Source organism: Stegodyphus dumicola, chromosome 4 (genome assembly GCF_044657685.1).
Source record: "Stegodyphus dumicola isolate Sdum_Otavi_A_Nest chromosome 4, ASM4465768v1".
In the NCBI taxonomy this organism is placed as follows: Eukaryota; Metazoa; Arthropoda; class Arachnida; order Araneae; family Eresidae; genus Stegodyphus; species Stegodyphus dumicola.
Window position 1 is genome coordinate 98290408 of NC_140771.1, and position 26218 is coordinate 98316625.

The 26218-nt window shown below is 31.9% G+C and overlaps 1 protein-coding gene across 1 annotated transcript in view; it reads right to left on the reverse strand.

The window, feature by feature from the left end:
* Positions 1 to 299: 299 nt before the first annotated feature.
* Positions 300 to 26218, reverse strand: part of LOC118200601 (uncharacterized) — a 42805-nt gene continuing 16886 nt past the window's right edge. Inside the window, exons 3-8 of the mRNA XM_035372565.2 lie at positions 20339 to 20592; positions 15651 to 15794; positions 13815 to 13979; positions 12288 to 12423; positions 11957 to 12060; positions 300 to 557 (exon numbers count right to left, since the gene is read on the reverse strand). Of these exons, the coding sequence (XP_035228456.1) occupies positions 366 to 557; positions 11957 to 12060; positions 12288 to 12423; positions 13815 to 13979; positions 15651 to 15794; positions 20339 to 20592 (995 nt within the window). The 3' untranslated portion in view covers positions 300 to 365. The remainder of the gene's footprint in view (positions 558 to 11956; positions 12061 to 12287; positions 12424 to 13814; positions 13980 to 15650; positions 15795 to 20338; positions 20593 to 26218) is intronic.

Sequence of the window (26218 nt, forward strand, 5' to 3'; positions counted from 1 at the left end):
TCTACGGGTTCTAGGATTCAACATTTTAGTCAATAATATATGACTGAAAGATGTTATTTGCCTTATTTTATATTTGTTTGATTTTATGATAAAAGAATGTATTATGATCTGTTATATATGTGTGGTTATATATGCGACCGCTAATAAAAGCATTTAAGCATTTGTATATTTAGCTTACTTGTATAGTTAAAACGCATGTCTTGAAGCATGCTTTGTAATCGAGAATAGATTTTAAATGAAGATATTTAAATTAAAAAAATAAAAAAACTTCTAGTAAGAAGAAAAGACTATACTATAAATTTCCTCCATATGAATGAGAGACCATATAAAAGCACTTTATACAAAATTGTTTCTAGTTACAGTATTCAATATGTTAAATAGGGATCAAGCGATTTCACAGCCTTCTGAACATCTTCGCTGTCTTCTTCCAGGTCCTCATTTCTTTGGTCTTTTTCACTGAAATCTGTACCGAATACAGTTTCATCTTTTACACCTGTTGTATTCCATACTCGAATACTCCCATCATATGAGCCAGTGAAAAGTTTTCCCGGTACAGTCTAAAGAAATTATACACTATTTCAGCAATCATACTGTTAAAAGATATTTAGACTTCGAAAATTATACAGTTTAAAATGAGAAAATAAACATAATTTTACAAATAATATCATCAGAATTTCTTTTGTGTTATATATATATTTTACAATGCAAAATCTCTATCTCTACATATAAAAGAAAGAGTCTGCATGTGTGTGTGTGTGTGTCTTTCGTTCGCGCTGCACGTAAGCTAATAGACCCACGACTACGAAATTTGATACATAAGTGCATCTAGACAAGTGCCAGTGCACCTCGAAGTGATTTTTTTTTCCAAATTCGAATTCGAATTTTTTTAATTTTATGTTTTGTGACGAAATCGCGTCATTTTGAGACATAATGGGCTATAGGAACGCGAGATTTTACTCTACACACTCCATTTTTACATCGCCATGAAACTTAGGCACTTAGCTATTTTAAGAACTTAAAAAATAAATTTCGTGTTTCAATAAATCGATTAAATACGAATTTATTTAACAAAGTGAGCTTAACACCTTTTCAACGGGATTTTTTCTAAAAAAGTTTATTTTTAAAAATGTACAGTTTATTTTTCTTTGATTTTTGGACACGTTAAACTTTCATCCTTGCGACTGTTTTTACAAAAAGAATTTTGGAAAAATGATAATATTTTTAAAAAAAATTAAATGGAGCTTAAAAAAATTAAAAAAATTAAAATTTAAAAAATTAAAAAATTTAAAAAAAAAATTAAATGGAGCTTCCGAGTACACTTCTCATATCTCACATCTTTAAAAATGTGATTTTGGCAACAATTTTCCTGTCTTATTGTCGTTGACAGATTTTTGATGAAATCGCATCATTTTGAATAGTTTCATTCTTTTAGAAATATGGGTTCGGCAACAATTTTTCATCGTATTTTTTATGTCACTGTTTTTAATCGTATTTCTTATGTCACTATTTTTAAGAGATTGGCATATTTAGTTGTCATTTTTTATATATATAATACAATTTTATTGATATTTTTTTGATAAAGTTGCCCTGCAGAGTAAAATTCTCCGTGGAATTTTTTTGTTTTTTTTAGTTTATTTCATGTTAATTTTTGCTTATTTCACTGTTTGCAAGATATTGAAAAATTTTGCATGATTTGGTTTCTTCAACGAAAAGTTGGTTAATTTTTTTATTAGGATAATTAATATTTGTTTTAAGAGATATAGCTCATTTCATTCTAATTTTTTTCTCTTGAAAATATAAGATAAAATGGCACAGCTTTAGTATAGCCCACCCGGAATTTAAAAAAAAAAAAAAAAAAAAAAAAAAAACCGCCAAGAGTGGCGATAAATGATATGATCTGGTAACCCATACTATTCGCCAAACGCAATGTAAACAAGAGGATGGAGTTACGGTTACAGCTAATTTAGTAGTCAGTTACATTTATTCAATTTCAAATACAAATTACCGACATATCCGTTTACTCAAAGTTTAACCCTTTGAAGGGCACCGGTATATAATATATACCGGTTGTTTGTCAATTTTTTAACCTCCGAAAAAATGCTAACTTTTCTACACCAAAAGCTATAATCGTAAGTGTCTAGTATTTTCTTTCGATTCTAAATGGCAACATCACTCTATGAATGCTCAATATTTTACAGTTATGAAATTAATTTACGTCGTTCCAAGGTATCATGTTGGAAGATTGATAAATTCTATTGGAGGGAAAGAAAAAATTCAAAATCTGCAAATATATGACGTACACATGCTGAATCTTACATATTTACTTCATTTCAGTCAGAAGTGATAATTAACAGCAAATTATTTATACGATTTTAAAACCGGTATATAATATATACCGGCGCCTAAACTGAGGGTACCGCGCCAATAGATGGCAGCACCAGTCTTCTCCTTTTCTATTCTGTGACGTGACAGAATTTCTTTATTATTATAACAGTTTATGATGTAATAATATTTCATGATTAACTTATAAGTCGTTTAGGATTAAATATTATGTTCATGGAGGAATGGGGAGTTTTCTGACTCTGCGCTAGGACTGAATACAAGTATATTAGTTTCATTTATTCTTTGTGTACTCAGCTCAAGTTTCATTCGTCTGTGTTTAGCTAAAATTTTTATTTCAGCACTTATCTCTTTCCAAAGAGAAAGACTCATCGATTTCAAAATTCCCGTCTGGGGTCAAAACTTCACACAATTGTGGGGTTTAAACGTGGCATGCTAGCCCCCAAAAGACACCTGTTGCTTCCTGTTTTCCAAAATCCTAGAATGTAAGAAAATGAAAAGAGATGATTGACAACCAATTTGTCTTTCGGGAACCAGGCCTTCTTCCCTTTGTGAAGTGTGATAAGATCACACAAAGGGAAAGCTCACTTAAAATGGAAATGTACTTAAGGTCCATCTCATAGTGTAATCACAAAAACTGCTGATTTGAAAGCATGCTTTTATTCTTTAGGGAAATTCTTTTTAATTCTTTGTTAATTTCAGATGAAAGACTAGAGAACACAAGAGAAATTTGCGTTCTGGTTGATACAAATAGGTTGTTTCACAAATAAATTTTCACAGTTGGTGAAAGGAGGAAAAATATTTCTAAGCCCCGTTTTAGATGCAAACTAAAATTTATCCAAAAGTTGAAAAGGATCCCCTATGAAGCCAAAGGGGTTGAAAATCAGAATAAGAGCTTTGAGGTGTATCAAATAATAAATTTGTTTAACGGTGTTTCTTCCTGAACAAAAAGATATATTACAACCTATATTTACAAAAAATAAAAAAGGGACACTTACGGTCCTCCGTGATCTAAAGTGTGTGTGCGTGAAGGGGGGCAATTCTTCGTATCATAGTATGAAGCATGGTTTTTTTCACATATTATCTAAAGCATAAAATACAACTTCAAAAATGCAACATAATTTCTCAGCTGAGTCGGTCGTAGTGCTTCATTTTTCAATTTTTTTAAATTTTCGGCTGAGTTACATCTGCTTGTAATATTATACTAGTTCAGTTACAGCATGATACGATTTACACAAGCAGTGTTATATTTGCTAATTTTTTTTATAAAATAATATTGAATTTAAATCAAGTTGAAGAGCTTTTTACCCATAAGTATGTTCAGCTGGGTTGCATCATCAAAGTGCATAAAAACATAAATTTTATTTTTAAAATTTTAAATTTCTGCCGAAATTTAAGAAAATTTTGTCTTTAGACTTACATAACTATATTCAAGCACTCATCACTACAGACGCACATCAAAAGTACCCAAAATTAATTTAAAAAACAAAGATTAACAATTAGCAACTACCTGGAAAAAAATGTCCTAGAGGGGCGCCGGTATAAAATATATACCGGCTCTCAAAATTCCGGATCTCGCTCTAGAATTTTTTTAAGTCTCAATTTTGTGTCCTTAGGGTCCATAAGTTATAGTTCATGCAAAATTTTACCACAATTTAAATTATTTTATATACCGCCCCTCAAAGGGTTAATGCACGAGCCCTGTATTCTTACTTTTCCGGTATGGTATAGATTTCTCTTAAAATTTGTCTCACGCTGCGTTGCAGAAGAAAATACAACATTTTAAATTAGAATTCTACTAAAATTAATATCTAAATACACAATTCGTAACAATGTTATTGGCGATTGTTTAACGCTCAGATACCGTGAATACTATTTTTGTATATATTTTTTTGACTACTATTTTTGCGTTTAGTTATTGCTTGCTCTAAAACTGCTGTTAGTGATGTTGTAATTAAGTATCAGGAGATTATAAAGGAAAATTTAAGGTGGGAGTTTTCAAACGAGCCTAAAATTTTGGAAACAGATATTTTATGTATGAATTAACAAGAGATTATCAACTTTTTAGAGGATTTTTGATGGATTGTCGATTATTGAAGGATAACGTTTTCTGTGAAAAATGTAAGATACCATGCTGGTTAGTTAGTCAGGAAAAGTCATCGAATGGTAGTACTTGCAAGAAATGTACGGCTGAGAAATCAATTAGGCTAGGATCTTGATTCGCCTGTAGTAAGCTCAATTTTTCTATATATATATATATATATATATATATATATATATATATTTTTCTACAACGCAAATCAATGGAGTTGCTTATGCACGAATTTCTTCAATTCTCCGATTTCTTTTAAGTGAAAGCATATTTCTTAGTATATGAGCAATGCAGAGTTTATTCAATGTCTGATTTTTAAGTGAAAAGAGATCGCTATATACATGTGCAAAGCCAATGCAGTGCGCAATGCCGAGGTTGTGCGCGGTGCCTAGTTTGTGCAATTCTAGGATGTTTTTTTAAGTGAAAATAGATCGATGTGTACATGGGCAAAGCCAATATAGTGCGCAATGCCGAGGTTGTGCGCGGTGCCTAGTTTGTGCAATTCTCGGATTTTTTTAAGTGAAAATAGATCGATGTGTACATGGGCAAAGCCAATGTAGTGCGCAAAGCCGAGGTTGTGCGCGGTGCCTAGTTTGTGCAATTCTAGGATGTTTTTTTAAGTGAAAATAGATCGATGTGTACATGGGCAAAGCCAATGTAGTGCACAATGCCGTGTTTGTGCAATTCTCGGATGTTTTTTAAGTGAAAATAGATCGATGTGTACATGGGCAGAGCCAATGTAGTGCGCAATGCCGAGGTTGTGCAATTCTCTGATATTTTTAAGGTGGAAATAGATGGATGTGTACATGGACACCGAGCTTTGATGTTTTTCGAGCGAATGCGGATCGTTGTGTACAAAGGAAAACGAGATAATGTGTGATGACGAGCTGTAATGTAACGTATTTTATATGCAATGTTTAACATATCGTTTGTGAATTTTAAATTTGTATTCTTGTTTTAATTGTGAATTATATTTAAGACGTCATTTTTCATTTAAATTGTATTTTTAATTTTTTGGTTTTGATATGTTTATAATGCTTTCCGACTTACGATATATATCGATAGCCCGACGATCTACTCAACAGTAGCAAAACTGTAAACTTTGACCCTATAAGTAACTTTTATCTCATTATTATAATACGTAGTGTTTGCAATCGTAATCGCACTTGATAATATGAGTTCTTTGATAATACAGGGTCTCACAAAAGTGATGGGACACTTGTGCTTTACAAAAGGAAACTGTAATAAAATAAATTAAAAATACATGTAAAACTTTTTTGTGGGTGTGTTTCATACTTAAATTTAGTAACAATTATTACATAACATACATTTTATCAAAATATTAATTTAATAAAAATACATTTGTTTAGAACGGAGCAAATAATGGTTCACATAAGTGATGGGACACCATTAGATACTACTACGTATTATGCAACAAAAATCGTCTGAAGTAAGCAATAAAAATACTTTTTGGGGTTTTTATTTTTACTCAAAAGCAATTGGCAATAATTTATAAAATCGTCTGCAGTATTTCTCTCCAGTTTGTTTTGGAATTTTTGTGTTTTTTATCTCTGTGCAGCCATGAATGCTAAACGAAAAGAAACTTTGCCTGAAATTCGAAAATTAGTTATTAATTTGCATATTCAACATTGAAATTCTATTAGAGAAACTGCTGAAATAGTTAACCTGAGTCATTCAACAGTTTTTAATATCATTAAACGATATAAAAAGAATCATATGATTCAGGATAAAAGAAGACCTGGCCGACCATCAAAGCTATCCAATGGAATAAAGGGAATTATTGTTCGAAATATTAAAAAAAAAATCCAAGAATGAGTGCTCCTAAAGTTGCTGTTGATTTACAAGCATTGTATGGAGTAATTGTTAATCCTGAGACTATTGGAAGAGTAATTCGATCTGCTGGATATCAGGGTAGAGCAGCCAGGAAAGAATTCTTCGTGACTGAAGAGAATAGAAACCTCAGACTGGCTTTCGCAAAATCCAACATAAATAAGAATTCTGATTACTGGAATGAAGTTATATTTGCTGATGAGAGTAAATTTAATATATTTGATTCTGACGGTAGAATTTTGGTGTGGAGAAAACCCAGGGAAGAATTTCGCAAACAGAACTTGGTGCCAACAGTACAACATGGTGGAGGAGGAGTTATGTATGGGGGTGTATGTCGTCCGCTGGAGTTGGTAATCTTGTTTTTATTGACAGTATAATGGATCAGTACAAGTACATTGACATTTTAAATCAAAATTTAAAATCTTCAGCACGAAAATTGAACCTTCATAACGATTTTAAATTCTACCAGGACAATGACCTCAAGCACACTGCTTTGAACGTTAGACTCTGGCTGCTGTATAACTGTCCTGAAATAATAAAAACACCACCACAATCTCCAGACTTAAATCCCATAGAGAATATTTGGCAAGAATTGGAATCAAGCATTCGCAAACACACCATTTCTTCAAAACAACAATTAAAATCTGTGCTTCAAGAAAAATGGGGTAAAATCACTCCAGAAATCGCAAAAACATTAGTCGAATCCATCCCAAGAAGATTAAATCATGTTTTAAAAGTAAAAGGAAATCCAACAAAATATTAAAACCTTTTATAAAGTAAAATTTTTGGATAAATATTTGATGAAAAAGTAAGTGTCCCCATCACTTATGTGAGCCATTTTTGGCTCCGTTCTAAACAATTCTATTTTTATTAAATTAATATTTTAATATTTTGAGAAAATGTATGTTATGTAATAATTGTTACTAAATTTAAGTATGAAACACACCCACAAAAATTTTTTACATGTTTTTTTAAATTTATTTTACTACAGTTTCCTTTTATAAAGCACAAGTGTCCCGTCACTTTTGTTAGACACTGTATGTGTGTGTGTTTGTGAAGCATTGCTTAGTGTTCCTAATTTGTAGCATTTATTTTCTTATAATATTTTCTTTCGTTGGCAGAAATAAAATTTTTTATTTATTTATGTGTAGAATTCTAGTATGCCTGCCTACAGAGAATATAATTTGATTTAGGGATTTAAGAACCTGTTTTTCATTAATGTGAAGTTTAAAATTTTTAGAAAATAATGATAATTGTCTACTTACTGGTATATAAGGGATCATGTTGTTACGTAGCAAAACGTTAATTTGTAAATATGATAAAATTGATATGTTCCAGAGTATTAATTGAAAAAAAACTTTTTTTATTTGTATAAATGTTAAAGCTTAAAAATCTTTGAAAATACTAAAGCTGTATGAAATACAAGTATGAGAGACTGCGACGTTCTTTATCTTTGTAATAACTGGTAGAATTCGCTTACTGTATCATGATAATTTTAAATATAAACAATTTATTATACTTATTTTCAGTTACGCCTAAGCTCAGAAATGTAAATTTAAAGAATTTGATGTTAATTTACAATAATAAACAATTCATTATTTTTTAAAGAGAAAATAGAAATCACGCGTAGCATGGAGAATATATTGTGACGTCACACCAAATTATTTATTAAAGGTGAAATAGCTAAAGGTTTCCAGTATTGTTTTTAAAATTACATCCTTTTAACCTTAATCATTTTTATTAATCATTTCTTAATATTTCTTTCTCTTAAAATCGTGTATAATAGTCGTAAACTTATTTCTATTATCCACGATTTCTGGTGAAATCAAGATGGCCGCCATTTTTTGAAACACGGAGTTTCGTCGAAAATCTGGATGGCAACCCTTTTTCAAAACAACGTATTTCATGTGCTTTGGCGACAAACCAAATTCGCCAAACTTTGAAGGTGGCCTATACTAAAGCTGTTCCGATAAAATATCATTAATTATACTTTGCTTTTCAGAATTTTCTGTTTTTTGTGTTCTTTTATGTTATTTATTGCTCATTTCACTGTTTTTAAGATATTGAAAAGCTTTGAGTGATTTTTTTTTTAGAAAACAAAGTTCTTAACCTCCTTTATACCATTTGAGTTCTTAAGATTTTGCAAAGGGAAGTTGGTTAATTTATTTATTAGGATAATTAATATTTGTATTAAGAGATATTGCTTACTTCATTGTAATTTTGTTATACGTAATAACTTTTTTTTATTAAGTTGTTCTGCAGAGTAAAATTCTACGCAGTTTTTAAATTTAACGGTTGGTGTTCCCTTCAGTCATTTTTCCGGTACATTTAAAAGCCAGTCGAAGGCTGGCAGCGAAGCTGCTAGCAATAAATAAAAACGAAAAAAATTGCAATACATAATAGGAAAAGTAAGTTAGAAAAGCTAGCAAATGTGGTTTAGTCAACTTGAAGACAGGAGAAGCATTTTGCAGATGCTTTCTTATAAATACAAGCTAATCGGCCAACGATGTTTTCAACAATTACCAATAATTTGAAAAAAAATCCATTGATAATTCGATTCACAAATACCATTTAGAACAGTGATTTCTTCTTCACGAAGAGAAAGGAGTTAAAATTACCTGTGTATAGTATAAGGTTTTAGTGTAATATTTTGTTATTTAAAAAGGAAATTCAATGATTGTGATCAAAGTTCCAGTAAATATTATTATATTCAGAGATGCTATTGATTGTATGATTGTATGTAGAATCAATAGGATTTTTTTGTAGCAGAAGTCATGAAAAATGTGCAGTGTTCTCGCCGCGACTCGAACCTCTCGAATACTCTCCGAGTGTGCTGGCCATTACACCGCGAAAGCATGCTAAGAAAGTGGAAGAAATACCAACACTTGGTTTTAAATACATATTCATAATTGTTTTACTAACTACTGAATTGATTTTATTTCTAATATTAAATATATTTAAGTGGAAAATTTGCCACTTCAGAATTATACGACATTCAGACTTTTTCCAACAGAACTGGAAGTAAATGATTGTTTTAATCTGGTACCATGATAGTTCCATTTCAGACACCTTGTACCAAAAAAAAAAAAAAAAAAAAAAAAAAAAAAAAAAAAAAAAGGGATAGTTCTATATCTTCGGTTCTGCTGGAACGATTGTCGAAATTTAACTTGCGTTTTCCATTTCTCGAAAGCATGAATTAGAATATATATATTATATATTGGTATGTTATTTCAGAAAATTCCGATTTTGTGTCAAAATAATTATGTTAGGAAAATGCTCTATATAAATCTATTATATATCTTAAGTCGCGTTTTCGAGATATAGGAAACGAAAGTTAAATTTCCGCAATCGGTCCAGTAGAACGGGAGATATAGAACTGCCCCATTTTTCTGGTGCAAGGTTTACTTAATGATAACGATATTTGCAGTGGCAAGGAAACTTTGGTTAAAACCTGGTATTAAAAAAAAGAAACGGTAGAGTTCAAAGTAAACAATTCACCCGCCAAGCAATCCAAAAGGGCTAACAGAAAATAATTAACTGAAGTTATGCTTGCTGTTCCAAAATCTAAGTTCCTTCAGCGAAGAGAAATTCATATAACATCAATATACCTGTTTAGCATATATTTAGAATGGTGGTATTAATTCAGTGAACTTATTCTATCATGGCACTTTCATGCCATAACTTTTATGGCACTGAAGAATCATTTGGAAGAATGAGTTTACAAGCAAGTAGGCAATTTCGAAAGCAGCATGATTAGTGCTTATTTCAAGGCACGCGATCTTTGACTCCGTGAAGAACATTTTCATGAAATTGTCGTTTGGAAGCTGGGACAATAACACGGCAGAAGAAGAATAACCGTTTTTCAAGAGCGATTCCTATGCGTAATAACTGTCTTCTGCAACAGGACATTTAACTACTTGGGAACTGAGTTTAGAACTTTCAGCGTGCAATGAAGCCTTTGTTTCGTTGCAAACTATATACAGGAAACTTGGTGAGAAAGTTTTATGCCAGAAAGGCAATGTGTGCGTTTTATTAACCTTGCAACAAAAGCAAGTCTAATGAGTTTAATAAGTCTGCCGCAGACAACAGCAGAGCACTTGCACCAATGGGTTCGGGTTTTTTTCAGTGTGAAATGGAGGCTTTATTTAAACAACTGATATTAATATCACATCGAAGGCGGGCCCAAAAGACGTAAAATATTACCACCATTACAGAGAATATGATATTAAAATTCATAACATATTTTCACTTCTTACTAGTCTCACAGAACGATTACAGAACTATTTTTCATGGTAAAAATATCTAATACGATAAAAAGGAATTTTCTTACTGAATCGTTCTTTGCAAGGGGTTTGCAGAAAGAACTTAAATTTCATATTTTTCTTAAAAGGTATAAAGTAAGTAAAATTATAGTTGCCTACACTATTTGATTTATTTTTCAAATTATAAAACATGGATTTAATAGTAAACTGTTCAAGAAATCTTTAACCTTGCGAAAGGTTTCAGTAACATTAATGAATAATTTCAAGCATAAATTTTATTTACATGAATCCAAATATTTTTTCGATATTTGTTTAATTATCAGAAGATTATTTTTACTCTTATTTTTCGGAGTAATATTTTATTTTCTATCTAATCAATCATCATTTGCATCATTAATTATGATTGTTTTGCCAAATTTTTGTCAAATTTTCAATTTAAAATAAACTCATGGTTTTGATGAAACAAATTTGAGGTTGTCTTGAACGTCAGTGGTACATCAAACCTTTAATTTCTGAAAGTTACATAGAAAGAAAGAAATTTTGATCTGATAATGCAGTATCAGATCAGCATGGCGAATCTCAGAAATGTATCATGGAAGTCTTTGTTTTCTCTCGAGTTAAATTTTTACATCGATTCAGGCATTCCCATGCTGTAGAATGATTCTTTTTTGTTCATCGGAGACGGAATTTCTTAACATTTCTTTGAATAGCCATTACAGTTAATGCCAGAAAACGTATGCTATAATTGTTTACCCATGTTTTAGCAGCAAAAATGAATTATTCTAGTGTAATCTCATCAAATACATACAGAACATTTTCCATGCTATGCTCAGTTTTGGAGTAGTTAAGCTTGGTTGAGAGAAAGCCATTCACTGGAATGTTTCAGATTCATGGGTAAGATCAATTTTTCACCCCCGGTGACAATCCTACTAAATATGTTTTATTTCAGTGTCTAATCAGTAACGATACACAGACTATTGCTTTGTTCTTTGCTCGCTTTCGAAAAGTTATAAGGAACGCGAAAACTGCCTTAATTATGCAATTTTTTTTAATTTCCAGAAGGTATATACGCACTGTCGACCAGATGATTTTAAGTGTGTCAGTTGCTTTCTCGCAAAATTTATCATGAATGTTACTCATTACCTAGTATATAAGAATTTTTTTAAATTTACGAATAAATTACTTGAGTAAGCAAACATTTTCCAATGCACATGAATTAACTTTTAGAAAAATTTATCACGTATTATAAACTTCAATCATAATTATTTTGACTGTGAATTAAATTATAATATATCATAATAATTTTCGATGCTAAGAATATGATTATGACACAGTATATGAAAAAAACATGTGTAGCTATAACTAAGTAAGCAAGTTTAATTTTCTTCAAATAAAACAGGATGGCTCTTACCTCTACGCAAACAATTGCATTTTCGTGACCTTTGAATATTCTTTTGAGTGTTCCTGATTTCGCTTCGAACATTCTAGCCATTGTGTCTCCACATCCTGTGTATACTGAAAGTATAAAGAGCATTTTTAGAGAACAGACTTAAATAAAAATTTAATTAAAATCTTTCAGATATATCATGATTTAAGGCAATTATTCATTCAAAATTAAAAAAAAACGCGAATGAATATTTAAACAATAAAAATTTCTAATTAATATTATTAAAATGAAAATAAAATCGGATATTTCCTGATAAATTAAAGTTTATGGACTTGAAAAAAACTGTTATGTTTACGCATTCCATCAGATAGGCGAATGGAAGATACTGTATGTCGATGTCCAGTGTATATTCTTGTGCATTCTCCAAATTCTAGAACCCAAGACCGTGCTGATTTATCTGAGCTTCCCGAATATAACATTCTTTTATGGATCTGTAACAAATAAGTCAATGAGTTAAAATAAATTTAAATCAAATTGTATATAATATCTTATAAAAATGATTCGTTAATATTTTCATTAAGAACACCAATTAGCTCAAAAAGAAACACTATAACATACATGTGAAATTTTCGTAAAACAGTCATAAATGCTGAAATTATGAAATAAAACACTAACCATAAAAGCATGAAAATTCTCTGGAATAATCAATAAAGCGTCTCCCGTTAAAACAGCAAAAATCTTTATTTTAACATTTAGAAACTTTCTTAAAAATGTTTTAATTTTACTTCTTCTAATTAATATGGGAAAATACTAGGAGATTAGTTCTATTTTAAGGTTATTTGACTATGACAAAGTCACAAGGGCAATCTGTCTAAGAGGAGAGATATCATCTTGGAGGACTTTCTGGAGGAATTTCTGACTTGTAGTCATGTTACACATGGGGAAAGCTCTGAAAAATAATCATGCAGCTAGCTCTCTCTCCTGGGTTTAAAGGTCAAATCAGGTCGAACTACCAAGTTTCCATGGTCTTAACCACTCGAATACTAGTGGGGCAGTTCTAGCATGAAGATCATTGGGTATCCTTAATGACAAAATTCTGCATTTTAAAAGTAGCTCCGGTTATTTATCCAATTGCCGTCCAGCCGATATAGTGGTTAGCAACGTTGACTGCCGTATCGATGGGCCAGTTCTCGAATCTCGGATAAAGCGTGGATGTTTGTAAACGTATAGTGTTTGTGCAACAAGAGGATACTCAAAATACACGCTATCCGAAATTTCCTCGAGAGGTTATGGCAGGTGTAGATAGATGGAAAAGCATCGGATAACCCCCTGGGATATTCTTTCAGTTCCTACCTGTATCTGAAGTCAAACCATTTGTGTGTATTAAAAAGCAAATTAGTGTGCTGCCCCCAAACTGTATATCCCATAAATATCAAGTGAAATTACTGGTACTTAACCTTCATAGTTTTATATCATCGTAATTGTTTAAGATGCAATATAAATCAACTATCATCAAAGAAAAAAGTTTAAAAAAAAACTTTCTTTCAATCTGTTTCATACGATCATATACAGATCGCGCCGCTCAGACGGTATAGTGGTTAAGGTCCGAAGCGATACCGAAGGGTCCGGGTTGGAATCCCGGAGAAGGCATGGATGTAAATTGTCTATTCTCTCATAGGAGGTATAACGGTGGCCGCCTATTAAGTGCCTCCAGAATAAAATGGCCACCACTTTCGGCCTTAGGAGTGACCAATGCTAGAAAGGCAAGTGCCCACCGTAAAAAAAAGAAAAAAAATCAGATCACGATTTACTATGAAACTGAAGTAAATTACCCTAAAATAATTGAATAATGTTAACCATTAAATATTAGTTCCAAATTTACCATAAGGCAAAATATTGGTCCTTCATGACCTCTCAGTACTTTGAGCGCTTCTCCTGACATAAGGTTCCAACTTTTTATAAGGCCATCTCCGCCAGCTGTGTACAATACTTGCTTTCCATGATCAAGAGCCAAACAATTTAGTGGAGCAGTGTGGCCTCGGAAGATCTATAAAAAGGCGTATTTATTAAAAGCACAGACTTTATATGGGGTTGAAAGATTAGTCAATGGGAAACGTAAGGTAACAGAATAGAAACTACATAAAAAGGAAGACTACAATGATTACACACAAACAGTGAAACTGATCAGTTATGGAAACAGAAAGAAGGATGAAATGGTGTACATAAAATGTTTCTTCGAAATTCATGACTTAAGCATCAGATTGTGCAAAAAATGACTTACGTAAAAATTACCGAATTTTTTTACTGTAAAATTTCGTAAGAAAGTTTATTTACATTATTTTAATTTGCTGCACTTTCCACAAATATATCAGTTATAAAAATACTAAAAATGTGTACAGCGTATCTTTACAGTGCGTAAGATATTATTCTTCAATTGAGTTGCATGGTGTTAAAAACGCCATACTCATACTTAAAACTAATTGAGTGACAAAGTCGGTTTTTGAATACCGTATTAATCTAGTTATTTTACGATACTGAATTGCTTGGAATTGTTGGAAAATAGAACTAATATTTTAAAAACAGCAAATGTTCCAAATATGAGAAAAATAATTTCACCTACTGAAAGTACGGTTTTAAATATTTTTGTAAAAAAAATAACGCAATATCCTTGAAAGATATTTTTATTTATTTTTTTACAAATTTATAGTTTACGTTTACAATCATAATTTTAAAATTAGTTTCCATATCGTTTAAATTATTATATATAATTCATTAGCCTCTTGAATTAAATGTTGATGGTTAAATCTAATTAATTAATATTTTGTGTTTTACTCGTAAACTGAAATAGTTAAACTATTCATATCATATTTTAGGACATAATTTTAAAGACGTATGACTCATTTTTTTTAATATTTTCATATAAAAAATATTTTTAGAAGAAAGTCATTTTTCTACTTGTAAAACAATACAATACTCCATATTAAAAGATTTCATTCAAATAGTCATCAAAATCTCAGCTCTAAAAAAAAGGGGGATGGCATGAAGTTCAATAATTAGTCAGTCTGTGTTCACTATTTTGAGAGAAACTGAAAAACAAGAGCCCCTCTTTTCGCGAGTTATAATTTTATTCTTATTGAGATGGCAACAAATTAAACTTGTAGCTGGGCCTCTATATTATTTGGGAAAAGTTCTTTAAGCTTATCTCCTCGAAAATTGCACCTATAGGAAAAGAACATCTTGTTTCTAACTAATTATGTATGATGCATATTTATTACATTTTAAATTTGTAAAGAAAAAATTGCATTCTTTTACGCTTGTTCTCATGGTGGAGGAGGTTAGTAAGTCTAGCCAACAAAGAAAAGATCTGTGGTCTGAAACCTGCGAGGCCACATTTACTTTTTGCGTTTTCCGGCTCCGAAAAATCAGACTTGCTCGTCGGTACAAATTTATGAGCATCATTTAAAAAGTTTGATTTTGGTTTCAGAAACATTTTCCCCTTTAAAGCATTGAGATTTTTTTCATGGAAATCTGATTTGCTATTTTGAAACCTTAGTAGTGGAATATACATGGTTAAGACTTAATATTTAAAGTGAAACAGGGCCTAATCTATCATTTTCGAGCTTCTTATATGTAATTTTATACCTATATTTAATTGTAAACAAATGGGTCAATTATATCAACGTAATACATGAAGAAATTTAAAGAAATTCTAACTTACCTTTAAGCATAAGCCTGAGTCAACTGACCACGAACGAGCTGTGCAGTCAGCAGAGCCAGTAACGAGAATGCCAGCACCTAGATCGAGTCCAGCATCTTCGTCCATTGGTACATGTATCAACGGATAAGTACCTTTTGTGTGACCCTAAAATATTTTTAGATGTGAAATCTCGTTTGACTAGTTATTTTGTATATCATGCATATGAATATTTAAGTATCTACCCTACTATGAAGAAGGAAGGAAGACATATTAATGAGTTTCCATGAATTTTTATGAATTTTCATAATCATGTGTTCCATTCCCTTTTTTATTTCATTTTTAAGTAAAGACGAATGAATCTGAGATGTATTGCGGATAATTTCTAAAAACAATTCAGATGCAGGCTTACTCTTGGACAAAATATCGCTCGAAAAGAAATACATTTTAAACAATTTATATGTTATTCTGTTCTTTATGAAATTGAACGCACACGGATAACAAAAAAATAAAATTAAATATAAAGAAGTTTTAAAGTAAATCTGATGCGAGAGATTAAATTATTGAATATTTATATCGAAACTTCTTAAAAATTGAATTAAATATTTAAATCTAGAATTGTCTGTATGCGAAGAAAAGAGGAAAAACCTGCTCAGCTTTGGCTGAAATGCTTTTAAACGCCTTGCTGTAAAAGGCCTGAACTCTAAATTGAAACGAGATTGAATGTTTTTTTCAAGTAAAAATACATATTATAAGGTTGGTTCATTGAAAGTGCACTACAGATACTTTAACTGGAAACAACTGCCCTCTCTGCAACAGCATGACATTATAGGAATGAAGTAGTGAAAAGCAAGAAAGTGGTAGTTTAAATGTTAAGTAGAAAACATATATTTTGCATGATCTCTTCCTTAGCTTATCATGAATTATTTTGCTAGAACTAGGAACGAAGGATTAAGTACGGTTTAAAATAAACTTGATTTTAAACTTCCGTTATTACATCTAAGATCTATAACAATAATCAACGGAAAACATAGGTAAAAGCGTATTACTAGAACTTAAAAGGTAACCTAAAATAATGCTGACAAATGTTTCCTGGTATTGATGACATAGTACTGCTCTTGTTAGGATAAGTTGTAGAGTCATTGCGAGTTTTTTTGGAAGCAGGAGAAATGAAAATTAGCAATCCCCTTCGAGGGAATCGAACCACGGACCTCGGGAATACCGGCCCAGCGTGCAGAACCACTACACCACGAAGGCACGCTAGGAAGGCGGGAGAAATACTTTATATAGTGAGTGTCATAGAATATTGATTCTATGTAATTAACAATTTATTTAATGCATAATAAATTAATAAACATAAATATCCTATGGTGTGAGCAAGAGTTGCTAATACATGAGTAATAATTGTTGAACTACGTCCTTTCCAACTGTCTGAAGTTCACTTTTCCATCTTCAGAGTTAAAATATGGTAGGCATTTAAGTGGTGATGCTTTAAATTTCACTTTATATAACAACGAGGTTTTTCTTGTGCCTTAAATATCCTAGCTTGAAACAATCGCCATTGTACAAAAGTATGATACCTTTATAACACAGACGTATGCATAAATTTAAATCGAAACTAAATCTCCATGAAGATGACCTTAGATTACTCCTTAATTCGATACAGTTACAGTAGTTTCAGACAGCACTTTTGAATATCATCCGGTATTTGGTTAATCCTGTTGCACGTGCTGTATATTTTAATATTTAATTAAAATTACTTAAATATTCATGCCTTAAAGAATATATACGTGGCAGTTTTCAAATCTGAGCTGAATTTTAAAAAAAATTAAATTCTGTAAGTTTAATTCTGATTAAATAAATTAAATAAATGAATACGTAAGAATTACTCGTTTTCAAATATTCTTCTAATATCTTTTAGTATACTTTTTCAAAGAGTAAAATTAAAACAGACAGGAAGGAATGCTGCCAAATTTTTTAGCAAAGTGACATTGTCAACACAGTAGTGCAAAATACAACTCAAAGGAGCCGTTAAAGTATAGGCGGAAGTACAAAGTGGCAGAAATGTATACAAGCAGAAGAACTACTACAAAACACCTCAAACAAATTGCTTCCGCTGCACTTATATAAACTCTTGAGATTATAAAGTAATCTTATCGGAAGAAAATTTTATTTTAATTTCTAATAGGAAAAATAAAAATAAAGTAATTTGCGTGTTAAATGAGAAATAAGTAATAAGTTGAGAAGAGTTACTTGACCAGGGAATGGTTGGAAAACTAACTCTTTTACCAAGTATTCGACGTTAACCGGTAGCGGCTTTAAGTAATGAATATTCAAATTCGCCCTGATTAGTCCGTTACTTAACTTAATGTCCTATTTTTTCCCTTCTTTTTCGCATATACGTTCTTGGCGTTTGCAAATGAATTACTTTAAAGATCCCTGATAATTATGCAGATTCTAGATGAAATCAATGCAATCTAGGTCCCCTTGGTAGTCAGCCAAATTCAATTAATCAAAATGCAGTTTTAACAGATTTTTTAGACCGACCTTTCTATGACATCTGAATACATTATTTTTTCTCATGTTGTTATAGCTATGATTCTTAATCTGATTCCCTTTTTACTCAAAAAAATTAATCCCAACTTCTCTTGATCTTTCATATAATTAAATGCAGCATTGCGTAGCAAAAATAACACTAATTAATAAATTATTATAACCAGTTTTAAAGTATATTTAAAAATTAATTGATTTTAAATGAACTTTTGACTGGGGAAACAATAGATTATTACTAAATATTAGATGCTGCTACTTAATCTATAGCAATTTATTACGTATCAAAATTTTTAATTTCAGCACTTGAATTTTGATGCAATTAATAAGCAATGGTTTAATAAATACGGTTTGAAATGCTTTACAAGTTTCACACTCTCAAAATTGTATTTTTCTTTAACATTAATTTCTGCAAAATGAGGTTCAGTTAATTTTGAATCAAAACGCGCCCAAAATAACTTATTCCGGAGCGAAATTAGAAGTAACAAAAGCGATTACATGAGTGCTACGAGTGTAAGATTTCACAAATGTAACATTCAGGTCCTCTAATGAGAATAGAGAAGGAAAGGAAAAATATTTGTATGATAAATAGTGTTACACATGGTGAAATAGGAAATTAAGAATCAGAATCAGCAAATGGACTTGACTTCTGATGCATTCAAAAGGCTATAAGATATATGTATAAAGATCCAAAGGAATCTAACTCACAGTCTGAAAGATCTTAAGAATATACCTTATGATATTTAAGAAGAAACAATGGAAGGATGGATGAGAGACTTGTCGCTCATGACTAGAAGAACAAAACTTTCTAATTTCCCGTTTAAAGATTAGATAAGTTCACTTCATTTAGTAAATTTAGTACAATTTTGCATTTCTTAATTTTGAATTTCTATGTCGTCTTAGTTAGCTTAATATAATATATAACGCGTAATTAGGGAACTATGATCTCCCAGAATATTTTCATCATAATGTTTTTTAGAGATAATTTACAAGATTTGAACCTATATATTGTTCAAGTAGTTTTGTAAATAATATTTGGGAAGGGGAAATACTAGTTAACTAATTGAAATAAGCTTATTGTTTCATGTGAATTCGGTCAGTCTTATAATTTATAGACAAAAATACCAAATAAATAAAAAGTGATATCTTTCTCGTATTTTTAGAACGTTTGCAAATGTCGATTCATGAATCTCAGATGCTACATCTGTTTGGTGATAGTGTGTAAGATGTCTGGTACTATCGATCCTACACATCAGAGTTTCCTCAAAAATAAAAATAATAATATATTAACTAACTACGTTGTAACTACAATTTTAATATTGCACTACTTGCATGTCTTAAAGAAAATCACTTACGAATTTACTATAGGTATTTGCAAAATACGAAGTGATATTCTCGCTGTTTGAAGAATATACGCTTTATTTAAAATAGACATATATGTATGCTTAATTCATGATGCATGTTCATGTTACTGAAAATGTTAAAAATGTCCATTACAAACCCGAACCCGAAGGTACAAATTTGCAAACGTTATTACAAGATGCCCATGCTGATTGCAACAAATTGGTGTCTAAAGTTTACAGCCTTAATAATAAATGGTTTCCCTTTTAAGGCTTCAAAAAAAAAAAAAAAAAAAAAAAAAAAAAAAAAAAAAAAAAGATTTCAGAAGAACTAGTTCATGAGAGCATAGCAGTCAAAGACACATTTAAATTGATCTCTCCATAATACGTTACGATTTCAGTCCTGCTTTTAAGCTATTTATGCACATTAAGCTTTTAAATTGAAAACAGCCTTCTTCAACTTAAGCTGATTCACAATTGTTTTGAAAATTTGCCAGGAGCAGGCAACGTTCAAAGTATCATTGAAAATCAAATTGGATTAATTAATGCAACATCTGAACATTATGTTTCACCGTTTTCAGTTCCTTTTACTCTCGAAGTTTTAGTACCTTTTATCCCGTATTTACTATTTGTGAGTTTTCGGGGAATATTTTCTGGGATTCTGTAGAATAAAAACACCCTTTTTTATTACGAATGATTTTGAAAGTAATAATATAAACAAGCAAACGTTTCTAAAATATTTGTACAGAAATTATCAAGCAGATTTTATTCACAATTAGTCAGTTTAACAAAAAGAAAGCATGAAAGTGCTATATTGATCACCTGAAAGACTTTAATGCAAGCTTCTCCTTGTTCATCGGATACTTCGCTCAAATCAAACAGCCAAGCCCTGGTGGTATGATCACTTGAAGTGGAGAATATAAGATGACCCACACATAGAAGCCTGGATATCCGAGAACTATGTCCTGTATAGATGGCCAAGCATTCTGCAGTAGCAATAAACCATTTGCGTATGGTAGCGTCCGAAGAGCCTGTGATGACACACTGTTCATGCACCGCACAACATGTAATATAACCTATTTAGAATAAATAAATTAACTAAGATTATAAGCAGGGATATCAGATATCAAATAAAAAAGCTTCTTTTATTTGCACCAAACATACATAAATTTAGACATTTCGAAAACACGTATTTAATATTTCTCAGTTATCTTTTTGATTTTCAAAGCAGCATATTTTTTATTATATTGAGAATCAGAATTTCAATTTTGCGGTTTATTGGGGTTTGGATTTCCTATTATTCTTCCGTTGTTTATCTCTTGACAGTCCATTTTCAAAAACTGTGTTTTTAATTTTAGCAAAATATTTAAAACTAATTCAGTTACTATCTAAGAACCACTTGCTTTCTTCTAAGTGATAATTATACGTGTAGTAAGTACGTGTAGGAACTACACAGGAGAAGGGTTAAAAGTACCCTTTATTAAATTCTTTAATTATTTTTATTATTATAATTATTTTATTTTATTATTTAATTATTTATTTATTATATTATTATAATTATTTTATTTTTATTATTATAATTATTATTATAATCATTTAATTCCCAATGCGTCGACTTGACGCTAACACACTACTCACTCAGGCGATAACTGAAATTACAAGAACTAAACTAAATATTCAAAGATATTAACAAGTAGTAGAAATTCTCTACAAGGCTCAGAAAAATCCTGTTACTTAAAACCGCGTCGAAAATTAGTGGCAGCAAAGTAAAAGCTGTTGTGCCACGTAACCCAGCAATAACTGCAGCAATAGAAGCTCACACTACAAGAGGTGACGGGGAATGCCCAAAACTCTCTCACTTTCCTTCTAGAACTCAGTATTTACCGTATTTGACGGCATATGAGACGCACTGGCATATAAGACGCACCCTTATTTAGACGGCCACACACAAAGGAAAAAAGTTTCAATAGCGTGGTTTCTTTTAGTTCTCACGTTTCGTAAAAGCCAAATAAACAATTATTGAATGCAATTACCTTCACGTATAAAGACTGTGTACTTCACGTATAAGACGCAGGTAACATTTTTGAGACCAAATTTAGGGAAAAAAAGGGCGTCTTATATGTCGTCAAATACGGTAAACTTTTCTCCTCAAGGTAGAATCTGCATTACTTCACGCGTACTACCAAATTTAAATATTCTGGCACTAACAATTAGGGGAACGAAGGCTTATAGGGAAGAACGTAAAATTAAATTAAATTGGTTATTTAAAATAAATATAAATCCCTACAACTATTATTTTTAATTTATGTGATTTAACTGTAAGTAAATTTCCAAATAATGGAATTTTCAACACCGCGTTTAGAGAAGTATTCACTCCCGCTCTCAAAAACAAAATCAGAGAAAGGAGCCTCCCTCGAATTTAAATAACGAAACGTCATATAATTTGTTTCACAATATCTTAAGCAAATTATGTCCCTTAGATTGTAAAAGCAGCGACCTTCCCTATCATATTCGCGTGTTCTTAAATATTATGGCTTGTACATTTAGCGGTACGTGTACCCCAGAATGGAAATTACTGAACTGGAGCAATATTTTTTTGATATTAAATGATAAAAAAATAACAACTATTTACACTTTTCAATTGATATTAAAGACAAACGTGTAACTTGTCCAAAATTAATTTCTAATTTTCTGAGTAGGGCGTACTTTAGCTATCAACTAATTTCAAGAAATAATTACTTGCGAAGATTCGAAACAAATTCGCATATGTGTTTGAGAAAAGAAAACATTTATTCTTTCCTAATACAAGAGGAATTATAAAAATAACTTTAAAATAATTAAAAAATTAACGGATATTACAAGTGCATTAAATATTTTAATACAAAAATATATGTGTTTGAATATTAGTACGTAAGAAACTGTCAAATGAAAACAATTTTTTAATCAGTATTTGTACTTTCCTTACGCTGAAAGCATATGGAAAATCAATGCATATAATGCAGTTCATTTTTATTAGTTGTAAATTAAATCTATTTTGCAATAAAAAATACAAATAAATTAGCACTTCACGCTCATTGGAAATTCAAGAAAATAGCATCAGTTGTAGTATGGAGAAGCAAATCAGTTATGAACTTATTTGATAAATTTGCCATCGAAAGAGAAATTTTAACAGGTCTACAGTTTTCTGCAAAACAAATATTTAAGGCTAAATAACTCTGCTCTTATTTAAAAGTTAAAAATTAGCAATGCATACTATAGGCATCTGGTGTAAGGTTCATTCCACGTTTTACTGTTTACTGCTGATACTAAGAATCTTCTAAGGGCTGCAAAATCATCCTATTCACGAATAATATTATTTTTTGGCACAGAAATCCAGGTATAAAATTTACTGAATCTCAGATTAGTTCCTGTGTGTGAGATTTTTGGAAGACTCAAGATTTTTAAGCTCGATTTTAATTATCCACAAGTCCACAGATATATTTTGCCTTATTAACTTTGCAATTATTCCGTATTTGTTAAAAAGTAAAAATGGTACTGAAATACGAAAAACATTGTGCTAAGAATAACGTTGTTACACGAATAAATACTCGGAATTAATTTTTGGTTTTAAAGTAACTAGCAAAGACAAGGAAAGTATGAATGTAGGAACACATAGGAAAAACTCTCTGAAATAAATTTAAGTCCGAGACTTGGCTGTATATGACATTCTGGTCATCGCATACTTCATTTACAAGAAAAAATTTAAAAATACGGGTTTCATACCTACAGTTCATCTCTATCCTCAAATTACTAAAACGCGAGAGTGCTAGCAGATATCGTACTTATATGCAAATCTTTATCTTCTAAGTTTAGAAGGACAATATATTTTGTTAAATACTGTAGTAACATCTTCAGCTCATCACTCAAAATCACTCTGAATATTTTTAATTAGCTGGCAAGAAATCAAAAGGAACGTAGATTGGACAATGAAACTGTTATCCTGTATTTGGATTGCAGTATCAATATAGTGTGGGCAGAATAATTCCAGAAATGATCGATACACTTCTATACCAGTAAAATGCATTTTAGTCATTTCTGTTGCAGAACAGAAGCTATTTCACTATGTGATGGTGGAGGAAGAAAACGTTTGCGAACTTCATCCTCTAGCTGTGCACCCCTGACAGGCTCAAAAACTTTGAAATTAATAGCTTGTGGAGAATATTAAATCTCATTTTCGTGTTGTTTTAACCATGCAATATTCGAAAAATTGGGCAGTGGTCCTTAGGAATATATCGGTAACTTATTTTTGTCACTAACTATCAGTATTACTAGAAACTTCTATGGCAATGAAATCCTCTTCAGTCTCCCTCTGCTCTTCAAGCTTCGCTTTAGGCAGGAGATAGTTTGGATCATATGTCTCTAAAGGAATTCACTAAACTCTGGTAAAAATGGGCAAGATAATGAAGGGGAACTGATCACTGAGAAATATATATTTTGTATTGTATATTCACGTTTTGAGCTGTTGATGTCGTTGAAGCCGACATTTGGTATGGGCGTTAGTTTTCAAAGGCTATTCTACAACTGTCTACACTACAGTAAATACACTGTTGGCCATCCAAATTGCACCACCAAGAAAGACAAGAGATATCACAACAAAATTTATTTATTAGATAACATGTTAACCAAGTATCAAATGATGAAATTTAATTTTTTCAAAGAAACCACACTTCACAGAAGTGTGGTTTCTTCCAGAATCAGTAGCCAGAGTAGCCGCTATTGTTGGAGATCACCGCTGTCACACGCCTCGGCATTGATTCAAAGAGACTTTGGATGTGTTCTTGGGGTACAGCAGACCAAGCAGCTTCCACACGTTGCCTAAGTTGATCTGGTGTGGCTGCTTGGAATGTAATCGGGGCCAATCGTTCAGCAACCAAGGACCACATGTTTTCTATCGGCGAAAGTTCCGGACAGCGAGCCGGCCAGGGAAGCAATTCAATCTGGCGACTGACGAAGAACCCTTGGACAATACGTGCCACGTGTGGTTGCGCATTATCCTGTTGAAATATGGCTGTGGGCAAGCCCTGAAGGACAACTGGTTCCAACACCTCGGAGATGTAGCGCTAGCTGTTTAAAGTACCGGCAATGCGTACTAGAGGAGTGCGAGAGGGATATCCAATACCGCCCCATACCATAATATCCTGTGCAAGACCAGTGTGATGGAGCATAACGCAGCTGTTCAGCATCCTCTCTCCACGGTGTCTCCAGACTCGAATCCGACCATCGTGTTGTTGCAGACAGAGAGAGAGAGACAACGGAGGACGTGGGCACTATCCCCTTAAAAGTAATGTCAGTGACAATTTCATTCCAATCTGCGTCCACATCCTTCTTTCATCACACCATTGTCAGCGGAGACGTCTGTGGTTCTGCGTCAAGGGTAGACGAAGCAATGTATGTCTTGCGGACAGACCACTTTGCTGTAAACGGCGTCGAATGGTACGCGGAGACACTGGATGATGAGTTACAGACTGAATGTGCTGTACTATGGTTCGTGATGTGACAGAGCGATCCGTCACTGCCATGCGCGCAACGTTCCTATCGTCACGTGAAGTGGTTCACTGAGGTGGATGCGATCGATCCTGTTGGTCCGTCGTACCCTCCTGCATACAATGGTCACATATCCGCATTACAGTAGTTTGGGTTCGTCCAACATGACTACCGATTTCCCTGAAAGATAATCCACACTCTCGGTAGGCCACTATCCTTCCTCTGTCGAACTCGGATACTTGATCAAACGATGATCGCTGTTTACTAGGAGGCATAATTGATCGTTTTTTTTTGAAAAAAACCGCAAGAAAAACACAATTGCCGAACTTGAAATCGTCGAAAACTCCAAGCCCTAAATATTGCTTTGTTTGAAGTGGCGCCACAGACGCGCGTGATGTGCGTCTGCTCTGAAATTCTAATCATTTGCGTATCTCACCTCCGCTAATGCATGTTGTAACTTTCATGTTATTTTCATGCTTCCTTCAGGGTGTAGCATTTACTATGGCCAGCTGTGTATTAACTTTGTAAAGGCGTCAGCTCTCGACGGAAAGGTGTTTTTTTTTTTTTTTTTTTTTTTTTTTTTGTAGAGAGTGATGAATGTAACATCATTTTCAGGTTTACTTTGACAATTAATCTAACTGCACAAATTGTTTTTCTAGCTATTCTAGGTATACATATAATAAAAATGGTTAATCCATGCGTCATTGTATAAAAAGACCTGCTGACGTGGCAAGATATGTAACAAACAAACTAGCAAGAGCAATCAAGTCTTTTGAACTCCGACATACCACCATTCTTGTTTTATTGTCCTTAATATTTAATATATGTACTTCTAATACTGATAATAATTCAATATTTGATTGATAAAATTCGAAGTAATTTATGTTCTTAACGGAAAGTCCATAGGGTGAAGATTTAAAATGCTATATTCAACAGCTATTTGAACTTCATTCTTAAGCGTCTGCAGTCTCGTTCATTAAGGTTAAAAATGAATCTGCTTTACTCAGATATGTAATACCATATTGAGCCTTTGACATCTCTATTAATACAAATTTTGACATCTCTATTAATAAAAAATTTTAATTGTCATAATTTTTGAGTAACTGGCTTTTAAAATCCATGAATATACACATTGAAGTTATTCAACAATCACATTAAAACCAAAATCGTATATGATCG